Source organism: Manis javanica, chromosome 2 (assembly GCF_040802235.1).
Source record: "Manis javanica isolate MJ-LG chromosome 2, MJ_LKY, whole genome shotgun sequence".
Lineage (NCBI taxonomy): Eukaryota > Metazoa > Chordata > Mammalia > Pholidota > Manidae > Manis > Manis javanica.
Genome location: NC_133157.1, coordinates 127,230,862 through 127,250,236, shown reverse-complemented (window position 1 = coordinate 127,250,236; position 19,375 = coordinate 127,230,862). Strand labels below are relative to the sequence as shown.

Sequence of the window (19,375 nt, the reverse complement as noted above, 5' to 3'; positions counted from 1 at the left end):
TGTAAAAAGCCACCCCAACACTTGGTGGCTTAAGACAGCAACTGCTCATTAGTTCATAGTTCTGTCAGTTTGCATCTTGGCTCTGGCAGTTCTTCTGCTGGATGTGGCTGGACTCAGGAGTGCATTTGCAACCACCTGGGATGGAGGGCCTCACTCCACATCTGGTGATGTGGCCAGGGCTCTGAAGCATGTTCTTGTCATGTAGTGGACTCACCTGGGCTCATCCATGTGGGATTGTTCCGAGTTTCCCAGAAGCAGCAAGAGTACAAGCCCCAGTATGCAAGTTGTTTCTAAGCCTCTGCTTCTGTCAGTTTACCAGCTCTGATCCTCTGGCCAAAGAAAATTGCTTGGCCACCCAAATAAGTAGGCTTCACCTCTTGACCATAGCCTATGGAAAGGGCACAGGGAGGGGAAGAATCTATCCTCTTTTTTTACACCCTACTCATTTACTAAGCACTTTGCTAGGTTCTTTACATACTTTGTCTTAACTGCTACTCAAAAGCCAAGAGGTAGTACTTTCTGTTAACTGGAATTGGCATAAAAGGAAATTGAAGTTCAGGAATATTAAGCAACCACATAGCCAGTAATTGGCAAAGGCAGAAAACTGTGAATGATTGCCAGATTTTTGTTCTTTCTCTACCATTTTGCCATCTGATAGATGAATGGCTAATTTGCCTAATTAATGTAGTTCTGGGAGGAAAAAAACACCAGTAAGATTGGTTTCATAATGCAGGAAGGAAACAACTGCCATCATCTGTCTTAAAAAAGAAACTATCCTATGGTAGTCATACTGTTGTAGTGAGTTTAAGAAAATCATGGTAGTAGTGATTTGTGAATGTGTGGTGCTTGATTATCAATTTGATTTGCACAAAGGGCTGACATCCTGGATATGGAACCTTAGTTGTAATAGAATTTATTTTGAAAGACTTAAAGGAAGATGATTAAAATATTACAGATACCGATGTTGTCTTGAAGAGATCTCCTTGTATTAATTCTTCTAAAAAAATCCACAGTATTACCATACCTAGACCCTATTATGCTACCGTAATCATAGTTGAACCAAGAAGGGTGATTAACGATAGCAATTTATTGTACCTGAAGAGGAGAGAAAATAGGAGATGTTGTCCTTATCATAAATCATATCATAAATAACCAAAAAGAAGCACTCAGAATGCTCGTGTGGTGTCAGCAGCCAGCCCTTTCAGGCACGTTAGCCCAGGATGTAGCCATAGAAACCCCAAAGTCATATTGTTATCTTGGTCTTGCTGCAGTTATGTGATACAACAGTATTAACATATAGATTAGGCCATTTATAATACTAGGTGTCATTTCAGGTTGGCTTGCTTATATGGCATTTTGGTTTTTTATTATGTAGAATGTTAGTGAAATAGTGCTTTTTTACAGGTCAGTGTGTATATAGGTATTTATAACACATCATCTCCACTCTATTAATTTATTGTGTTACTGACTGGTTGTGGTTATAGTGTATGAATTGTCATTGCCTAATTGTCTTGTCTTTGCAAGTAATTTCTTTTTTTTAAAGTAAATAGGTTTATTTTTAAAATACCTGCCCACTTCAAACATTGTGTTTTAAGGGTCTAATTTCTGTTACATTATAGACAAGACAGTTTTTATACTATTGTATGAGGGGATGTAGATGGATTTTTTTCTTTTTTAATTAGCCTCATTTAGAACTAAAAGATAAAATATTGAAATGGCTTGTTTTTCTCTCACTGCTCTTCTGTCTTTCCCAGGCAGGAGAGTACAGGGCTGAGCCACAGCACTGAGGACAGACCCCAGCGTAGTTTCAGTCCAGTCAACTTTCTGGCCAACAGTGTGATTTCTGTCCCCTTTTTCCCAGGTGTGGCTATATATGTACCTTATACCAGTCCCTGCCACAGCACCTGAACTGATGACCACACAATGTAATTGATTATTAAGGATAGGAAATCGTGTCATATATGACTCTCTGTTCCTAGGGTCTAACAGTGTTTGCCAAAGTAGTAACCAAAAGGCACTCAGTAGATGAATGAATGAATGAACGAGGAGTGAATGAATATTAGTAGTATTGAGTCACTTCAAGGAACTAGTTATAGTAAGTAATGTCTGGACAAATAGAAAAGTGTTTTTTGAAAAAATACACATTTTAAATGAATCCTTTCATACTTGTTAATGGCAGAGGAATTTATTATAAAAAGTGGGATGCATGAACTAATAAGAAAATAGGAAATATGAAGACAGGAATTAATTTCTGCATATATATTTCTAAAACACAAGAAATCTAGTTTTAAATTTAATTTTTGGTGAAAATTTTGGTGCATTAGCCAAATTTCAACACAAGTGAAAAGTATTTTATTACTCCTATAAAGTTTAGATATGCAGGTATATTTTCTGCTTAGTTTGAGTTCATGCCACTGAATTTTAAAGTTGCATGCATCTGTGTAGTTAATGAAATAAAAACCTTTCATGACATATGCAAACAATTTACTTTTTTTTCCCTTAATGTCCATGAGCTTTTTCGATTATAGTGTTTCTTTAAAGGCATTTACTATTCTAGTTAAAAAGATAATTTTGTTCTAAGTCAATATTTATAGTAGCTTAGAATTAAACCCTAAAAAATCCGGTTGGTGTGTTCAGACCTTATTATCTTGTTTTGTTTCTGTTCTAGAAGTTTAGTAAAGAAGCATGTTTTTCTTATTATTCCTACAGGAAATGTAGCATGTGTGGATTACCTATTTGTATCATTAATGAAGGAAGATTGGAATGTGGAATGGAGTTTATAGTGTCTCCCCCACATCCATCAACATTTGGGAAGTTTTTAAAAGATGGATGTTAATGTGGATCCATCTTATTTCTTATATGTAATTAAAAGAATTTTTGACAGTTGTTCTGCAGTCACACACAGAAGGAAAATACTAATTTGGCATATCTGTGTGAAAGGTACTCATGAGTTCCTTGCAATATTCTTATGACTTTCCTATAAGCTTGAAATTTCGAATTAAAAAGTTAAAAATAACTTTATAATCAAATATTGACTTGGAATCATTGATTGTTTGAATGAGAAAATACCTGAGAGGTCATCGCTATCTCCCTCCTTTTCCATACATGTTACAAGACATTCTGCCACCAGTTAAATGTCTGTTCTAATTGTACATCTAATAGTGGAGATACATTTGCACCAAGTCATTTACCTTATTTCCCCTTGTTTCCCTTTTTTGACAAATGAGAAAGCATACCACATATGCAAAACATTTGACAGAATTAAAAGTTGCCTCTTAACATGACAGGTTTTTCCTTAGATTGACTCAGCATTCACTTTTTAGTGAGTTTGTATGAAGAATAAGGTTGCTGATAGTGGACATGAACACCTTTACCAATAACTTCATATTTTTTTGAAAATAGGGGTTCCTGCAGTGGCTTAACTGTGGTTTCTCAGATGCCTTTTTTCTTATTGTTAGGGTCTTCTTTTTTCTCCTGGAAGTTTAGGGGTTATATAATAATTTATGATGTTCTTTGATGAATGAATAAAGTCTTACACAAAGGATAGTCAAATCCAAGCTCTTATCACTATTAACTATAGCCAAATTTTAACATAAGCAGAAAGCACCAGTTTTGTAAATAATTCCTTACTGTACCTTTAGCAGCCTGAACATTAACATTTATCCAGAACCAGCTTCCCTTACCAAAATATCCGTTATCCTTAAAAAGTCTTGGCAGCAGCTCCAGACAGTGCAGGGCAGAGATGACATTGTTAGGGCAGGTGGCCGACACCCACTTGAACCTGTAGATGCTAACTCTGCTGCTCTTACGTCATTTTGGAGAGATGATAGTGAGGAGAGTAATCTCAAACAGGGTTGCCAGGTTACTTTGTGATGTCTGTCTCTGCTGTTGACCAGTATTATTATTTAGTAGTAGTTTGAATACTTATTGAACTCTAGATAGCAATTCATTTTTACTGTACTCAGAAGGTAAATGATGCTAATGTCGCATCTTCTGGATTAAGGAACTAAAGCCCTAAGTTGAGAAAATTGTTTAAAATTTCTAAAAACAACGAATAGTTTTCCTTGAACTCGTCTTTTCCCTAATATCTGTTTGTGATATGGATAAAAAAGAATCCTTTCCTTTAGTTTCAAAATACTGAAGCAGTAGAAAATGAGTTCTCAGTTCTCTGGAAATAAATATCTTCAATGTGTTTCTCATATCCTAGTAGCACCCTTTTGACTTTGGAATACAGCTTTTATTCTTATGCCTAGGTTTGTGAGAAATTAGAAAGAGCTTGACTAAATTTTTTTTATAACTTTTGTGTACCTTTATGTAATAACATATCAAAAGATCAAGTATTTTATAACATAAACTTTTGTTAACCAAATTATATGCTATATTATAGTAAAACTATGTGGGTGAATATAGGAAAATGCCAAAACACTTTTAAGATATTTTGTAGATTATTGGTAAACTGTTTATTATACCCATATATACAAATAATGCTATATTGCCAGTCAGCTGTTACCAAACTGAAATTAACCTTCAAGTGGGGGTTTGGGTCCAATAAAGGATAAACCATTCAGTAGCCATCACATAGTTATCTTATTCCAAACTCTTAGAACATAGAATTAAAATTACTCATGTAGTAAAAAAAGAAACTCATTATGCATAATCATCAATTCTGTGTTTGAACAAGCATAAACTAGATCAACTGTATCCATTTGTTTGAATTTTATAATATTTTTAAATAAAGTATATTCACTCAAGTGGAAAATGTTCATACCAGGAGAATGGATTAATAGACGCAGTACATTTTTGCAACAGTGAATGTGAATGAACTACAGTACCTGCATTGGCATAGCTGAATCTCAGAAACATATGTTGGATAAAAAAGCAGCCGAACATTATGATACCACTGATATGAAGTCCAAACCATGCCAACTACATACAAATGTGGTAAAACTATAAAGGAAACAAGGGAATGACAGACAGAAAAATCAAGATAGTAGTTTCCTGGGATTGGGGATGGGATGGAGAAAGCAGAGGATGAATCAGAAAGGAACCAACATCGCTGCTATGTCTCCGAGGGTGGATGGTAGTGTTTACAGGTATTCATTCATTGTTACGCTTTATACCTTATGTGTCTGTGGTTTGTCTTCTCTGGTATGTCTCACATAACTTCTAAATCAGAAAATTGTTTTCAATGTCTTCACACTTTCCTGATCTCATTAAAGTTTGAGGCTTTTTCTTCCAGCAAAATTCTCTGTACATTTTGATTACTTTGATGCTACAACTGAAGCTTTCTTAAAAAATCTTTAAATGTAAAGGAGTAATTGTAAATAATAAATATTTTTGTATTTAAATATTCCTAAAATCAACACTTATAATAGTTTACTTTCATCATTCATTTAAATGCCTCTAAAGCTTCTATAAAACTTGTACATGCATACCAGTTAGCAGCAGGGACTTAAATAAAAACAAAAATGAAAATAAGCAATAAAAATAAAATAAAAAAACAAATAGCACTCCTCCCCAACTTATAGACACCCATCTTGAATCAAGTTTTATTTTAAACTTTTTGTTTACTTAAACAGAAACATTCACCATTAATATTTCTTATTTGTTTCTGAGGTACTTTAATATTTTTTATATATTCCTGATTTACTTGAGTTCCAAGTTCCAAACAAACCAGTCTCTTTCCTGAAGTGTTTGCAGGACAGCAGGATAGGTTTTCATAGCCCCGTCTGACATACTTCCTTCAGTTCCAAGGCCTATCTGGTAGTCATCTTACCAGTTCCATTTTGGTAGACTTGCATACTAGTAAAATAATACAGCCTTAAACATACTATAGAAAACCCAGATTTTTAAGTTGTTCTAGCTGGAGACAGGCCTTACATCTGAACTACCTATAACTTGTCTGACCAGCAGTCCAGGAGCTCCCTCTCTGGTGGCTCCCACTCAGAGTGGATCCTCATCCAGAGACATGTCCAGAGTCAGAGAAGCTGTGCCAACACAGTCTCAAGTCCTGCTATGTTCACTACCCCTTATTTCTCCCTTGCTAATATTATCTATTGTGATTTCATTTATCTCATCAAAGGTCTCTTTCTCACACACACACCTGTTGTGTTTTCGGAATTTAGTATATTTTCAGCTCCCTCCTACCCATCACTGATTGTACATCAAATTCTGTCTAGGGATTGAGCTAATTAATAATCATCTTCTCTTTCTTTATTTTCAATTTCTGTTAATGGCTTCATTGCTCACTCACCAGGGCTCAAAGCCTTGAAATTGTATTTGAATTCTTCCTCCATTCTTATACCTTATTATTTATCAGATTCTATTCATTCTGTCTTCAAAATATCATCTACTTCGACTACTTCTTCTTTGGTACCACTAGCCTAGTTCAAACCCTTATTGTCACTTCCTACATCATTTCAGTAACTCCTAACTTGTCACATTTCTATTAGTATCTGTCACCACACATTGTATGTGTTCCTGCCACAATAACTTTGCTAACATCTACCCCAGTCATTTTTCTCCCTTGTCTAAAAATCTTCACTAGGTCTACATTACCAGTAGAATAAAGACCATCTATCTTTATTTTTCTGGAATCCGAAGTTCCTAGGATCTGGATGCAACCTTACTAAACTTACTGTCTACTATTCCTTATCTGGCATCCTACTTACTTCCAGATAAACTCTTGCCTCATTCTTACACACTTCCTGTGTTCCACCTCCATCTCTGTGTCATGTGTCCCTCCATCCTGTACTTACCCTTTCCAAGTTCCAGATAGCCTAGTGCTACATAATTACCAAGTCTAACCCAGATCTTTGAAACTGCAGTAGTCCCTTTCTCCTTTGAACTGCCTCTGCACTTCATCTGTTTTATGGTGCTAATCACTCTGTGTGCACCACACATACATGTGTCCCCTGCTGAACTGTGACTTCTTTTTGGTCATGGTTTATTTCTTATTCATTCCAGTAGCTCTTCCAGCCTTTATCATTGTACTTTATGCGTGGTATATGCTTAGTTAATATGTGTAGAAAGAAATCATCTGATGTTACAGCAAGTCAGCCAAGACCAGGGCAAGTAACATTAGCCCATTTTGAAAGGTCAGGAAATAAGTTCAAAGAGGTTAAGAGATCGCTTAAGGCCTGTGCTCTGTAGTGCCAGAACGTTCACTGAAGCACCATCTTTCTAATGCAAAAGCCAGTAGGTATTCCATTCTACCACACATTGCTGCTCAAAGTGCCAACATCAGACAAGCAAAATAGAACATATAAGTAGTATACAAATTATGTCAGGTTGAAACCTTGCATTTTCCAAACTCCAAGAATTAAAATCTGTAATAAAATCCTAAAAAATGTATCTTTCTGTCATTTCCGAGTCTGTAATACCTCAGTTCTTGATTTTGAGAGGTATGTTTGTGTATGTTCATATACACACGAGGAAGAGGAAAAGAAAAAGACTATTTAGTCAGGTTAGTAAAAGAATTAATTAAGGAAGCAAAATTCAAACAGGAAATGCTTAGTAAACGCCAGCCCCTGCAAGCAGGGTCAAAGCATTTGCAAGGAGAAGAGTCAGTCTGTGTGTCTGTTGTCTCTGGTTGCCACTCTTCACAAAAAGATCATGCAAGTTTGGAAGGTTCTTGAGAACTTACCACTTTGCTCTCTAAACACTGTTAATAATTTCTTTCTTTCCTAGAAATCAGCACTGTTTTTATTTATTAGGTTTTTCTATTCCAATAACATTTATTTTTTCTTTACCAGAAGAGGAAGAAGAGCAGGTGCCCACTGATGGGGGAACATCAGCAGAAGCCATGCAGGTTCCCTTGGAAGAAGATGATGAACTGGAGGAGGAGGAAATCATTAATGATGAAAATTTCTTGGGTAAGAGACCATTGGATAGTCCTGAAGCTGAAGAAATGCCTGCCATGAAGCGACCACGACTGTTGAGCACTAAAGGGGATACCCTGGATGTGGTCGCAGAAGCTCGAGAGCCACTCAGTTCAATCAATCCCCAAAAGATCCCCCCGATGCTGTCTCCAGTCCACGTGCAGGACAGTGTGGACCTAGCGCCTCCATCACCAGAGCCACCAATGTTGGCGCCTGTTGCAAAATCACAAATGCCAACCGCAAAACCATTAGAAACAAAGTCATTTACACCTAAAACAAAGACTAAAACTAGTTCTCCAGGGCAGAAGACTAAATCACCTAAAACCACTCAGCCACCAGCCATGGTCGGAAGTCCTATTCGGTCACCAAAAGCTATCTCCAAAGAAAAGAAATCTCCAGGGCGTTCTAAGAGCCCCAAGAGCCCCAAGAGCCCCAAGGCCCTGGCTCACATTCCTCCAGCCCCGGTCAGGCCAGAGACACCCAGCAGGCCCCCTTCCACCGCAGCAAGTGAAAAAATTAATAAAGAGACCATTCAGGCAAAACAATTACAAACCACCCCTGATGTAGGGAAACTGAACCATGAGAATCAGCAGAAAAAGGCTGTTGTGACTGATAAAACAATTGATGCCTCTATTGATGCTGTGATTGCTCGAGCTTGTGCCGAACGTGAGCCAGATCCTTTTGAATTTTCTTCTGGATCAGAAACTGAAGGAGACATTTTCACCAGCCCCAAGAGGATTTCCGTCTCAGAATGTCCTGTTCCAAAAGCATCCACTTCCTCAAATAACTTCACTAAGTCAGGATCCACTCCTTTGCCTCTTTCAGGTGGCACGTCAAGTTCCGATAACTCATGGACCATGGACGCCTCCATTGATGAGGTCGTCCGCAAGGCCAAAATGGGGACTCCTCCAGGGGTGCCTCCCGGCTTCGCTTACGTCTCTTCTCCCTCAGTTTCCCCTCCCACGCCCGAGCCTCTACACAAGGTGTACGAGGAGAAGACCAGACTGCCTCCCTCCACAGACATCAAGAAGAAGTTGAAAAAGGAACTCAAGACCAAAATGAAAAAGAAAGAGAAGCAGAGAGACAAAGAGAGGGAAAGAGACAAGAGCAAGGAGAAAAGCAGGGAGAAGGATAAAGGGAAAGAGAGAGACAAGGACAAGGAAACCGGCAGGGAGACCAGACACCCATGGAAGGAGTTTCTTAAAGATGAAGAGTCAGATCCTTATAGGTTTAAAATAAAAGAATTTGAAGAGGTTGATCCAAGAGTGAGATTGAAAGATGGACTTGTGAGAAGGGAAAAAGAGAAGCATAAAGATAAGAAGAAGGATCGAGAAAAAGGCAAAAAGGACAAGGAGAAGAGGGACAAGGGCAAAGACAGAGGCCGGGAAGAGAAGCTGAAAAACGTCCCAGGGGCCCTGGGGCCGCCACCCAAGGACGCTGTGCCGCCCCTGTTCAGCCCCTCGGCGGCTGCCAGGGTCCCTGCCCTGCTGCCCACTCCGTCCCCAGTGCTTCCTGAGAAGCTGTTTGAGGAGAAGGAGAAGCCTAAGGAGAAGGACAGGAAAAAGGACAAAAAGGAGAAGAAGAAAAAGAAAGAGAAAGAAAAGGAAAAGGAGAAGAAAGAGAAGGAAAGGGAGAAAGAAAAAAGAGAGCGGGAGAAGAGAGAAAAGGAAAAGGAGAAACACAGGCACGAAAAAGTAAGCAGTTTCCCATTTTCAGCACTATCTGAGCAAAGTCCTACTGAAAAATACAGGTAAATAAAGCCAGCAATTGTACCTGTAATTTGGGTGTAAATCACCCATAACTTACCTGGAAATGCGTTTGTAATGTGGTTACAAAACTTAATTCTAAAATCCGTAAACTTGTAATAAAGAGTCCTATACACTGGAAAATGTTAAAAATTCATAGCCTAAGAGGAATCTACTCACAGACTGTAAATTCTACTAGAGTTTCTATGACTCTACTCTGTCATCTTAAACTGAAGAATATTTGTGTAATTACTAAGCCTGCTACATACTATTTTGTACCAAAATGTTAAGCACCTGAAAAAAGACATCCATTCTCAAGCACACAGAACTATGGTACTGCCTTTAGGTGATAGCAGGACCCATGAAGTTCTCCCTTCCTGACCCATTTTCTTTTTTGTGAGCCATTTTTGCAAGTATTTAAAGTTAGGGCTGTCTACTGTTTTCTGGAGCATTGCTTACCCTTCTGTTTTCTACTTTAATAAGATTAAGACATGTTTCTGAGTATCTAGGCTGATCAAGCACCCTGGTTGGTGGGCAGAAAATAATTTCAAATACTTTAACAATGTAAGTAAATCAGGCTTTCATAGATAGAGTCAAAGAAACTGATACATGTTCAGCAGTTTTGTAGACACCAGGACCTCAATCCTTTGGGCACAGAACAACCTCTGCTTTTACAGCTTTGCTCCTCCATCCATGGTTTTTTGGATTATAGTGGTTAGCTGATTGGTTTGAAAATTTCTTTCAGACTTTCGTAGAAGCATCTAGAGGGTGACTACAAAACAATTGCCCAGGAATTTTTTTCACATAATAAAATACAACATATTTAACCTATAGTAGATTTCTTTCCAATACTTTCAGAGTATTTTTAATTTCAGACATACCTGGAAAGTTAGTTTAGCTGACAAGTAGTGATGGCAAGCAGTTCCTTTTTCAACTTCTTCTTGACATTTTTCTGCTTAACTTTATTCTTTGTCTGTCCTTGGCTATTCTAAAATATAAGGAAGTAAAAAGGAAATTCTGACATTAACAACTAAACCATCAGTAAGTTAACAAAATACAGAATCTAACTTTTTATTCCATTTAGCATATCATTTTATCATTAAATTATTTTTATGCAGTACCTGGCACTTCACATACCTTATTTTGTCCTCCTAACACACCTATGACATAGGTATTGTCATCAGCATTTATGGATGGGAAACTGAGCCTGAGAGAGTGGTGTCCAAGACCAAGGCCACCCAGCCAGCAAGGGCCACGTCATCTACACAGATGTTTACTGCTAGGGATCTTGCCTGCCAGCAGTCACTCAACCTGCCCATTCCTAGTGACTTGGCAGCTGAGCCCTCAGCAAATCAGTCAGAGTGCCATTGCTTTCACCACCCCTTAACTTTGGAAAGTCAGTGGCACTGTTTAATGGCGATTAGGAATTAGAGTAGAGCCCGTCAGATTAGATTAGTAACATCACTCCTTGCTTCTCCTCAGCATCTGCCTGACTTTAGGAAAGAAAAGTCGTTCTGCCTGCCTTGGGTGGAGGCAAAGGCTCAGTTTCAAGTTGCATAGATGTCACCTAACAGAAGAACACAAGTCCTTATGTCAGTTTTGATGGATTATAGATCAGATAAATGATGAAAGATAAACATTTATGAAAGTCAGTTATCTGTAAGGTCTTTAAAAATAACAGTATTGTTTCTAGAATTAAACCTGAGTTCAAATCCTGACTTTTTTTTTGAATCATGTGCATTTGGGAAAGTTACTTTCGTTAGGATTAAATGAAATAACATCTGAGACCTGCTTAGTACTGTATCTGGCACATATGTGCATGCTCAGTAAATGGAGATGATGCTCATGGTAGTGGCCAGTATAATTCCATTTTTAATCAACCCATAAAAATGTAAAAACCTAGAGTCTGCTGCTGCACTGGACCATGTTAGCTTATTTATGTATGACAGGGTGAGTCAGCCATGGTTAGAGTCTTTAAAAATTATTTCTGCTCCCTTGGCATTCTTTGAAATTTTAGCTCTTCATGCAGATAGGAAAGGATAAGAGCTGGCAACCCATGGAAATGCCATTAACAAGGAGTAGAATTGAAATATTAACTTAAACACTGACTTCTCCTTTTTCAACTCCAGTTAATCCCCCCAAGTATCAAGCCCTAAGGGTAAATGAAGGTAGACCTGAGATTGGGTTAGGTGGTCTAGAATTCTTTTCTATGTCCACAGAAGACAGACAACAAGTGTAAATCAAAGTAAGGCATATCAAAGCTGTCCCAAGAAAATGTCTTTTTGTCAAAAGAATGAGGGCCACAGTCTCATTCTTCCTTCTCATTCTAACCAACTCACAGAAGCAGCTCTCATGGACATTGAACCAGATCAACAAGCAAGGGCATTGTTTTAATAAAAGAAAAAAGATCTCCCCATATTTATTCTATCTACCTATGAAGTTTTCCAGCCACACCCACATTTATCAATGTAAGAACCACTAAAGGTAGCATTTATTAAGTGGAGTTGTGGGCTTTGGAGTCCTGCAATCTGAGGTGAGATACAGGAGAAGTATTTTAGTTTCTTTATTCCTTAGATATTCTATCTTTAAAGTAGGAATATGATAATAACACTTTTTAAAAAACAGTAGTAGTAAACATTTATTGAGCTATTACTATATGTTAAATACTGTGCCTAAGTTTCATTCCTTACTACAGCTCCATAAGGTAGATACTGTAATTATTACCACTTGAAGATGAAAAACTGGGGCTTAGTGGGATTAGTAAATTTGCAGAAGATCACCCACCTAATAATTGATTGAATAGGAGTCACAGTTTCAACCCAGACTGTCAGATGCTGTATTTGATATTCTTAGCCACTAAAGAGACCTAAAGAGCTTGTGCTCAAAAGACCAGGCAGTTGAGGTCCTTGATGCTCTAATGGCTTCAGTAACTAGAACAATTAAGATGTTTGCCTTTAATCTGTCCCCAAATTCCTTAGTGTTTGCTCCCAAATACTCTCATTGAACTTAAACAGTTTGTTCGTGAAAGAATAAGTAGTCCTGCTGGTCAGTACCTTTAGCTCAAGGCTGGCATCCTGGTCTCTTCCGCTTGTCACGTGCTCTCATTTCCTCTATTTTCTCATCAGTTCTCACAATAAACTAGTGAAGTGAAGGGTTTTCAGTAAATAAAATAACCCACTAAAAGGGGGGAAATACTCCTTTCCTGTTCCTTATAACTGTATGTTGCCAGAGGAAACCAATAACTGAACGTTTAAATGAGCATGTTTGAAATTTATCAAGTTTACCCACAGCCATCTCCAAGTCTTTCTGTGGGTGAACTCTGAGGTGTAAGAAAAGCCTGAGATCTGTTTCTCTTGTCCTTGTGGGTTCTACTTGTTATACTTGATCACCACCATAGATGGTCTTCTGGCTGTCTTTTTAATATCTTAAACAGTTTATCAGTTTTTAGATACACTGTTTCTAAATGGAAATAATGTAAAGGCATTAATGGCTAAGAAAGAGGAGATGGTTGCTAGTCATCCTAGTTTGGCGTCCTAAATGTTAGGTCATAAATTAGCTCTTCTTCAATACTGGCTGGATATGTCTCTGCCTTATTAACTTAGATGAGAGTCTGAACTAGCACTGAACTTCCTGCTACTCTGCCTAGTGTGCACGCATGCACACACACACACACACACACACACACACACACACGTACACGTTTTTTTTAATGAAAGAGGTTTAACATTTTAAAAAATAGAAAATAAAAACTTGGCCAGATTATATTGACAAAGCTGCCCATTACCTTTGCAGAAAGTCCCTGTCAGAAGATAAACTTTAAAGCTGGAATGCATGAAAGAGTTCCAAGATAGAATTTAAATTTAAACTGATTCTTTATAGATAAGCTTTTTAAAAATCCACTTCTTTGCTTCAAGTCAGGATTTTAAAAATAAATTTCCCCTTTAAATCTCTTGAGCGATTTTCATTTTTTGCAAGGCCGCACTGCTGGTGTCCTGGAAAAATGGAGAGTTAGAGCTTTATCAGTTGGTGCCCTGAGGTATGTGGCAAAGAAGCTAAATCCTTGAAGATTAGCAAAAAAAATGCAGCACATGGCAATAAGGGGCTTATATGACTACTAGTATTAGTTCAGGTGAAAGAAGTATTGCTTATACATAAAACTGGACAAATCCACTGACAATGTATTTTTAGTGAGCTACAAAGGAGTCTTCTATTACTGGACTTGCCTCTTTGGTGCACTGGGAGCTTAGTAATCCACTGTAAATGTTCTGCAAGCCCCAATTCTCAGCTAACTCTCAAGTGCTGGGCTTTCATTTTAACTCTTAGAAACTCATGTCGTCCCCAGATTTTGGCTTCATGTAATTAAAAGATGGCATGTATTATATTGTTTAAGTAATTGAAATAATTGTGACTTAGTTCGTTGGATTTCTGGGAAGGGCACAGGAGAAATTATTTTATGATCATAGAAAATGTCTTTGTTTTTATTTTGGTGAGTATTTGGATAAAGTTAATATAAACAAGAGCCTGGTAAAAGATTTTTATTTAGAAACTGTACTTTCTATATCTATATTATTAGCATCCTCACTAATCTTTTCCTCTACTTGCTTGCATTTTATCTTTAACCTAAATATGATTTAGCTTCTATAAGAGTGAAATTAAGGTATTGAAGTATTTTTGGTAGGGTTACCATGTGACCTGGTTCGCCTGGAATAATTCCAGTTTCTACTTGTTAAGCAATGTGAATCACAGCTCCCACTTTTACTCTCAAAGGCGTCTCTGTTTGGATGATGTGGTTACTTTAATTACAGGTAAAACTTCCAGCTGAAGTAACAGGTTCTGAATCATTTAATTCAAACAAGTCTACTAAATAACTGTTATTTCCCAGGCACATTTATATCTTTTCAATTTGACATATAAAATGTATCTTTTTATTTTGCTGATGTTTTTACATAGTATTAAACTTTTTTTAATAGTTACTCACAAATAAGCCATGTCTTGATTCTTATGTCCTGCCAAGACAGCATCAAAAACAGCCAACTTAGTTGAATGGAGGTGAGGCTAAAGTTCATTTCCATATGAACTAGTTTGCCTTCCATAGAGACAAGTATTTTACAACCAACCCTAGCCAACTCACAGATATATGTCATTCATTGTAAAAGACACTGACAAAGTGAATACCTTCATGTAAGACAACAGCTATACCAGCAAAAAGGATTCAAAATGTGTGGCAAGGAGTCGAGGAGCAGTCTGGTTAAGCAGGGGATGAATTTAGTGACAGGAGACCAGGATTTAGACCATTTACTTAGTAACTTTGTGAAACTGAGCCAAGCTCATAGTTATTTCTAGCCCTTAGTACTTGGGGATAGAAAGTAGATGGGTGTGGGTAGAGGAATGGATGGTAAGTGAAAAGAGAGAGACAATGAAAGGAAGACTGGAAAATGTGAGAGGTGGTCAGCTAGAGGTAGAAGGGGAAGTGATTCTTTTTTATAGAGTTGAGCACATTTTAAAGCTAGATGCACTCACGAACAGCACTGAGAAATTGAAGATGCTGTAAGAGGAGGAAGATTCTCTAGGAGACTGGAGGAGGACTCTAGCCTGCTGCGAACACAGGGCAGTTCCTAAGTTTGTAGGGAGTTGCAGTTCTCCTGCCTAGGGCTGTCAGTGGTTTTCCCAGTAAAGTTTGAATATCAAAAGAGGAAAGGAAACATGGGGTGGGATGAGAGGTAAAGATTTGACATCGTCACTTCAGGTTAATGTTTAAATGTATCCTAATCACTTACTATGTGTCAGAGTCTACCTTAGGCCCCAGGAAGTAGCAATAAATAAAACAGACATGGTCTTTGCCCTTATCTAGTTGAGCACCTAATCCAGATACAGAGTATTAAAGTTTGAGTTGTTGATGGCATAAGTTTATTCACATGATTTTTTACACTTTCTTTGGAATTACTCAGCTCCAGAGGATGATTTTTGATTGGTCCTGGACAAATGGTGAAATAACTGAGAGGCAAGGGGATGGAGGGTGCTTTCAAAACAGGCTGTTCATTCAACACATATGTATTGAGTACTTCTTATGTACCAGGCTCCACTCAAGAGAGTGGGCAAAGTCCTAGAACTTGATGTGGCAATGGACTAAAGAACTCCAGAGGGGGACAGGTAAAAACATGAAAAATAAGTATATTTGGTCAATGTGTAATATATTATATGACATAATACATTGAGCATTGTTAATACATTCTTTCCCTTTAGAACCACCACACTGCTCCCCTATGACCTAATTCTTGAGCTTGAAATATATAAATAGGTGGTTTGCAACCAGTTATTGCAGTGACTAACAGTTCCTAGATAGTAGGGTAGTACCCAGGACCAAGGACGTTAACATCTGGCAATGCCTGGGACAGTCCCATTCAGCAGAACTGTCCCGCCTAAATGCCAGTAAAACCCCTGTTGAAAAACTCTAATATAAATAATAAGTTGAACTCCAGAAATTTTGTTCAGTTTGTTCACTCAAAGTACTTATTATATCATAGGATCTGCAAACCAGAAAGTGTGGAGACACCTTTAATATTACACTTTATTTGTATATACCTTTCCAGCTATTACCTCAAATATTGTGAGATCTTCAGCTTATTCTGTAGTCAGTGCCTTCTCCATAAACCCTTCCCAAAGTTTTTTCTTTTACAGTAGTTTAGATCTTTTTACAACTAACCAAAACTGGGTCAGTTAAATGCTATATTTACATTTGGTATTTCAGCTTTCCTATGTGATAATTAAACTTTAATGTTTTTGTTTAATGTTTTTCAGGTCCCATCAATGCATGAATTTTATCGTAAGGTGGAGATATCATTGCATTTTTTTCTATTTATGTTGAGTCTGACAGTTACTTAAGTGTTCCACCAAATGATTTAGATAACAATTTTTGTTAAAAGAAAGGCTGACAATAAAACTCAAGAAATTAACCCAAACTAAGAAAGTACAGAAATAATTCCCCATATTTACAGAAAGTGATCAGAGTTTGTAGAATTTCTCGTGACACGAGGTAGCCACCAGTTGTGGGGAAACAAAAACAAAATAGCCCAGATTATCTTTGCCTCTAACATTTTAACTACATTTTAGGCTTAAACTTGCTTATCAGGTTTGTGGAGATGAGAAAGTAGAAGAGGTGGGAGGTGCTTCTGAAAAAATGTCTTTAACTCTGCTATAATAACTCCAACAGATAAAAGTGGAGCCAGTTGTTCCCGCCCCCAGCCCAGTTATCCCCAGGTTGACTCTCAGAGTTGGAGCTGGCCAAGACAAGATGTAAGTATCATCGTTTTGAATTAAAGTGAATTAAATTGAACTTGACCTTCTGTACTCTTTCCTAATGGATTTAGAACTCTATAAATCTTCTCCTACATGTATAGGTCAACTTTATTTTGAGAATTCTTTACTTTCAAATTCTTACTGGTTTCTTACAGTACGTACTTAACTGCCTTATTTAGCATATAGGGTCCCTTTTTCTACTTCTTTTTCTCTTTTTTAAAGACTAGACATGACATTGTTTCTGCATAATTCTTAAGGTCCTGGTTATCCGAAAAATAAGAAACTACATATTGAATGGACTAAGTTCCATATTACACTGGGGGATATAATCTTACCTTCCCACATATGTGTTCTCTATAACCATGACAAAGAAGGAAGATTCTCTTCTTGCTCAGAGGGCACATGGTTTCATTCTGTACCTGTAAAACAAATATACTACCAAAAGCTTGGTGAAACAGTGTATGATAGTAACAACTGAAGTCTTAATTGTCTGCTCTTTTATTTTTAAGAGGGAACTGTGAATATAAACCCCATATTTGTTTATAATTTGTCTTAATTTTCATGGAATCATCATATCAATCTTACCCTTCTTTAAAGTGAATTAGTTGGCTATCTTTCATTCATTTTTGGGGTATGAATTAAGGCCTACAGTGCTCTTACATGATCCATTAAGGTGATAAAACATTTGTTTGTCTATTTATTTATTTTTGTAAATCGTGTTGAAAATTATTCTTCTTCTAAAACTGTAATATCCTTTAAATGAACTTCACAAACTAAAAGTGCAAGTTTACAACCTTATTTTTTTACAAGTCTAAAAGATTAGTTTACATTGCAAACAATCATGTTGTGAAGAAAATAGGCCTATGAAGCATTTGATTCTTACTCAATTTTTAGTCACAAAAATGAAAGTAGGAGCCATGAACTTATTTGGAAGGTAGGGTAGACAACTGAAAATATACTTTGGATTTTCAGTGTGTATTTTATGCTGCTGCTTCTGGTAATTCCAAATGCAATGTGACAAAATAGTCCAGTATCATGATTAATGGTAGTATAGAGGTGAACATGGTCTTCAAGGAGACCATATGCTCTTTCAAAGAAGGGGAGAAGAAAGTCTGTGTAGTTCATACTGTTCTTACCTAAGTTATCTGTGTAATTTCCATAATTTCCACATTACTCTTTTGGCTTGAGCCAGTAGAAACCAAGACAATGGGTGGTGGTGTTGCTTACAAGCTCAGCCAATGTAACAAAAATACTATAGATTCTGTTCTTTTTAAATTGGATACTGGTATACCTGGTGCTTCTATCTTACTTAAAAAAATCTGAATAAATGTCCTTATCCCTCTCCCAGTAGAGGACAGAGGCTGATTATGATTAGCAAGGAAACCCTGCTAAAATAACTATTCACACTGTTTTCTTAGAAATTCTGAATGTGGGCTCATTTCTCAAAGAGGAAGAGGTTCTTATTTACTATCAACAAATACTTTTCTCCTTCTAGTTCATATTTGTATCTGTTTTCTCAGTAGTTTACCATTGCTTAATCTCTAGTTCCACAACAAAGTTTGGCTTGTTCATCCTCTTGAGAGAAATAAGGTTTGTAAAGAGATATTGATAATAATTCATTTCACTCACCCATAAGCATCTTTGGGTCACTCTGTTTAGTATTATCAGTAAATCGTTTATATTCCTAAGATGTGAGATATGGAAGATGTGAGAAATAGGTCCTATTACTATGGAACAAAATGTCCAGTATTAGGGAAATTATAATACCCAGACATTCTAGACAAATTGCCCATGAAAATAGAACATTATATACTATATTAACTTTTAAGATTTTTAGGTAAATAACCCCTGTGTTATATGAATAATTATTAATCATTTGACCAAAGTCAAATGCAAGGAAATACTTAGAATGAACAAAAGAATAAATTTAATGAAATATATTACATTTTAAATTAAAATGAAAGAGAAAAAAAGAGACCTAGGTCACATAGTAATAAAATTTTATGTAAAATATAGCCAATTAGTAAAGGATTTTTAAAATCTAAATCAGAGGTCAGCAAACTATGGCCTATTGGCCAGATTTAGCCCCTGTCTGTTTTTGTATGTCTTGTAAGCTGTAAAGAATGGTTGAAAAAAATTTAAAAAAAGAAGAATATTTTATGACCCATGAAAATTATATGAAATTAAAAGTACTCTTTTATTATTGTACATAAGAATATATAATTTATTCCAGAGCAGCAATAATGGGAAAGAGACAGTAGATTCATATAAATATGCCTTTACTTCCTCAGTGTACACACTAGGGAGTATGATGATTTCTTTCTAGGTGAAATTAGTGAGCAGACTTGGATTCAAAAAATGGGGTTTTAGTAGTCCAGGAGAGGAGGTTTATAGCTGAAGGCGAGGCAAAGAATAGTCTTCTGAAATTAAGGGAAGAAGAAAAAACTTTATAGG

At 36.9% G+C, this 19,375-nt stretch overlaps 1 protein-coding gene across 2 annotated transcripts in view; it reads left to right on the top strand.

Annotated features, from left to right (window-relative positions):
* Positions 1 to 19,375, top strand: part of TAF3 (TATA-box binding protein associated factor 3) — a 174,841-nt gene that overhangs the window by 131,285 nt on the left and 24,181 nt on the right. Inside the window, exons 3-4 of one of the 2 annotated variants that reach the window (XM_037001315.2) lie at positions 7,755 to 9,574; positions 16,836 to 16,918. In XM_037001315.2, the coding sequence (XP_036857210.2) occupies positions 7,755 to 9,574; positions 16,836 to 16,918 (1,903 nt within the window). Of the gene's footprint in view, positions 1 to 7,754; positions 9,631 to 16,835; positions 16,919 to 19,375 lie in introns of those variants that run through there. The other variant, XM_073229346.1, reaches the window with a different exon arrangement.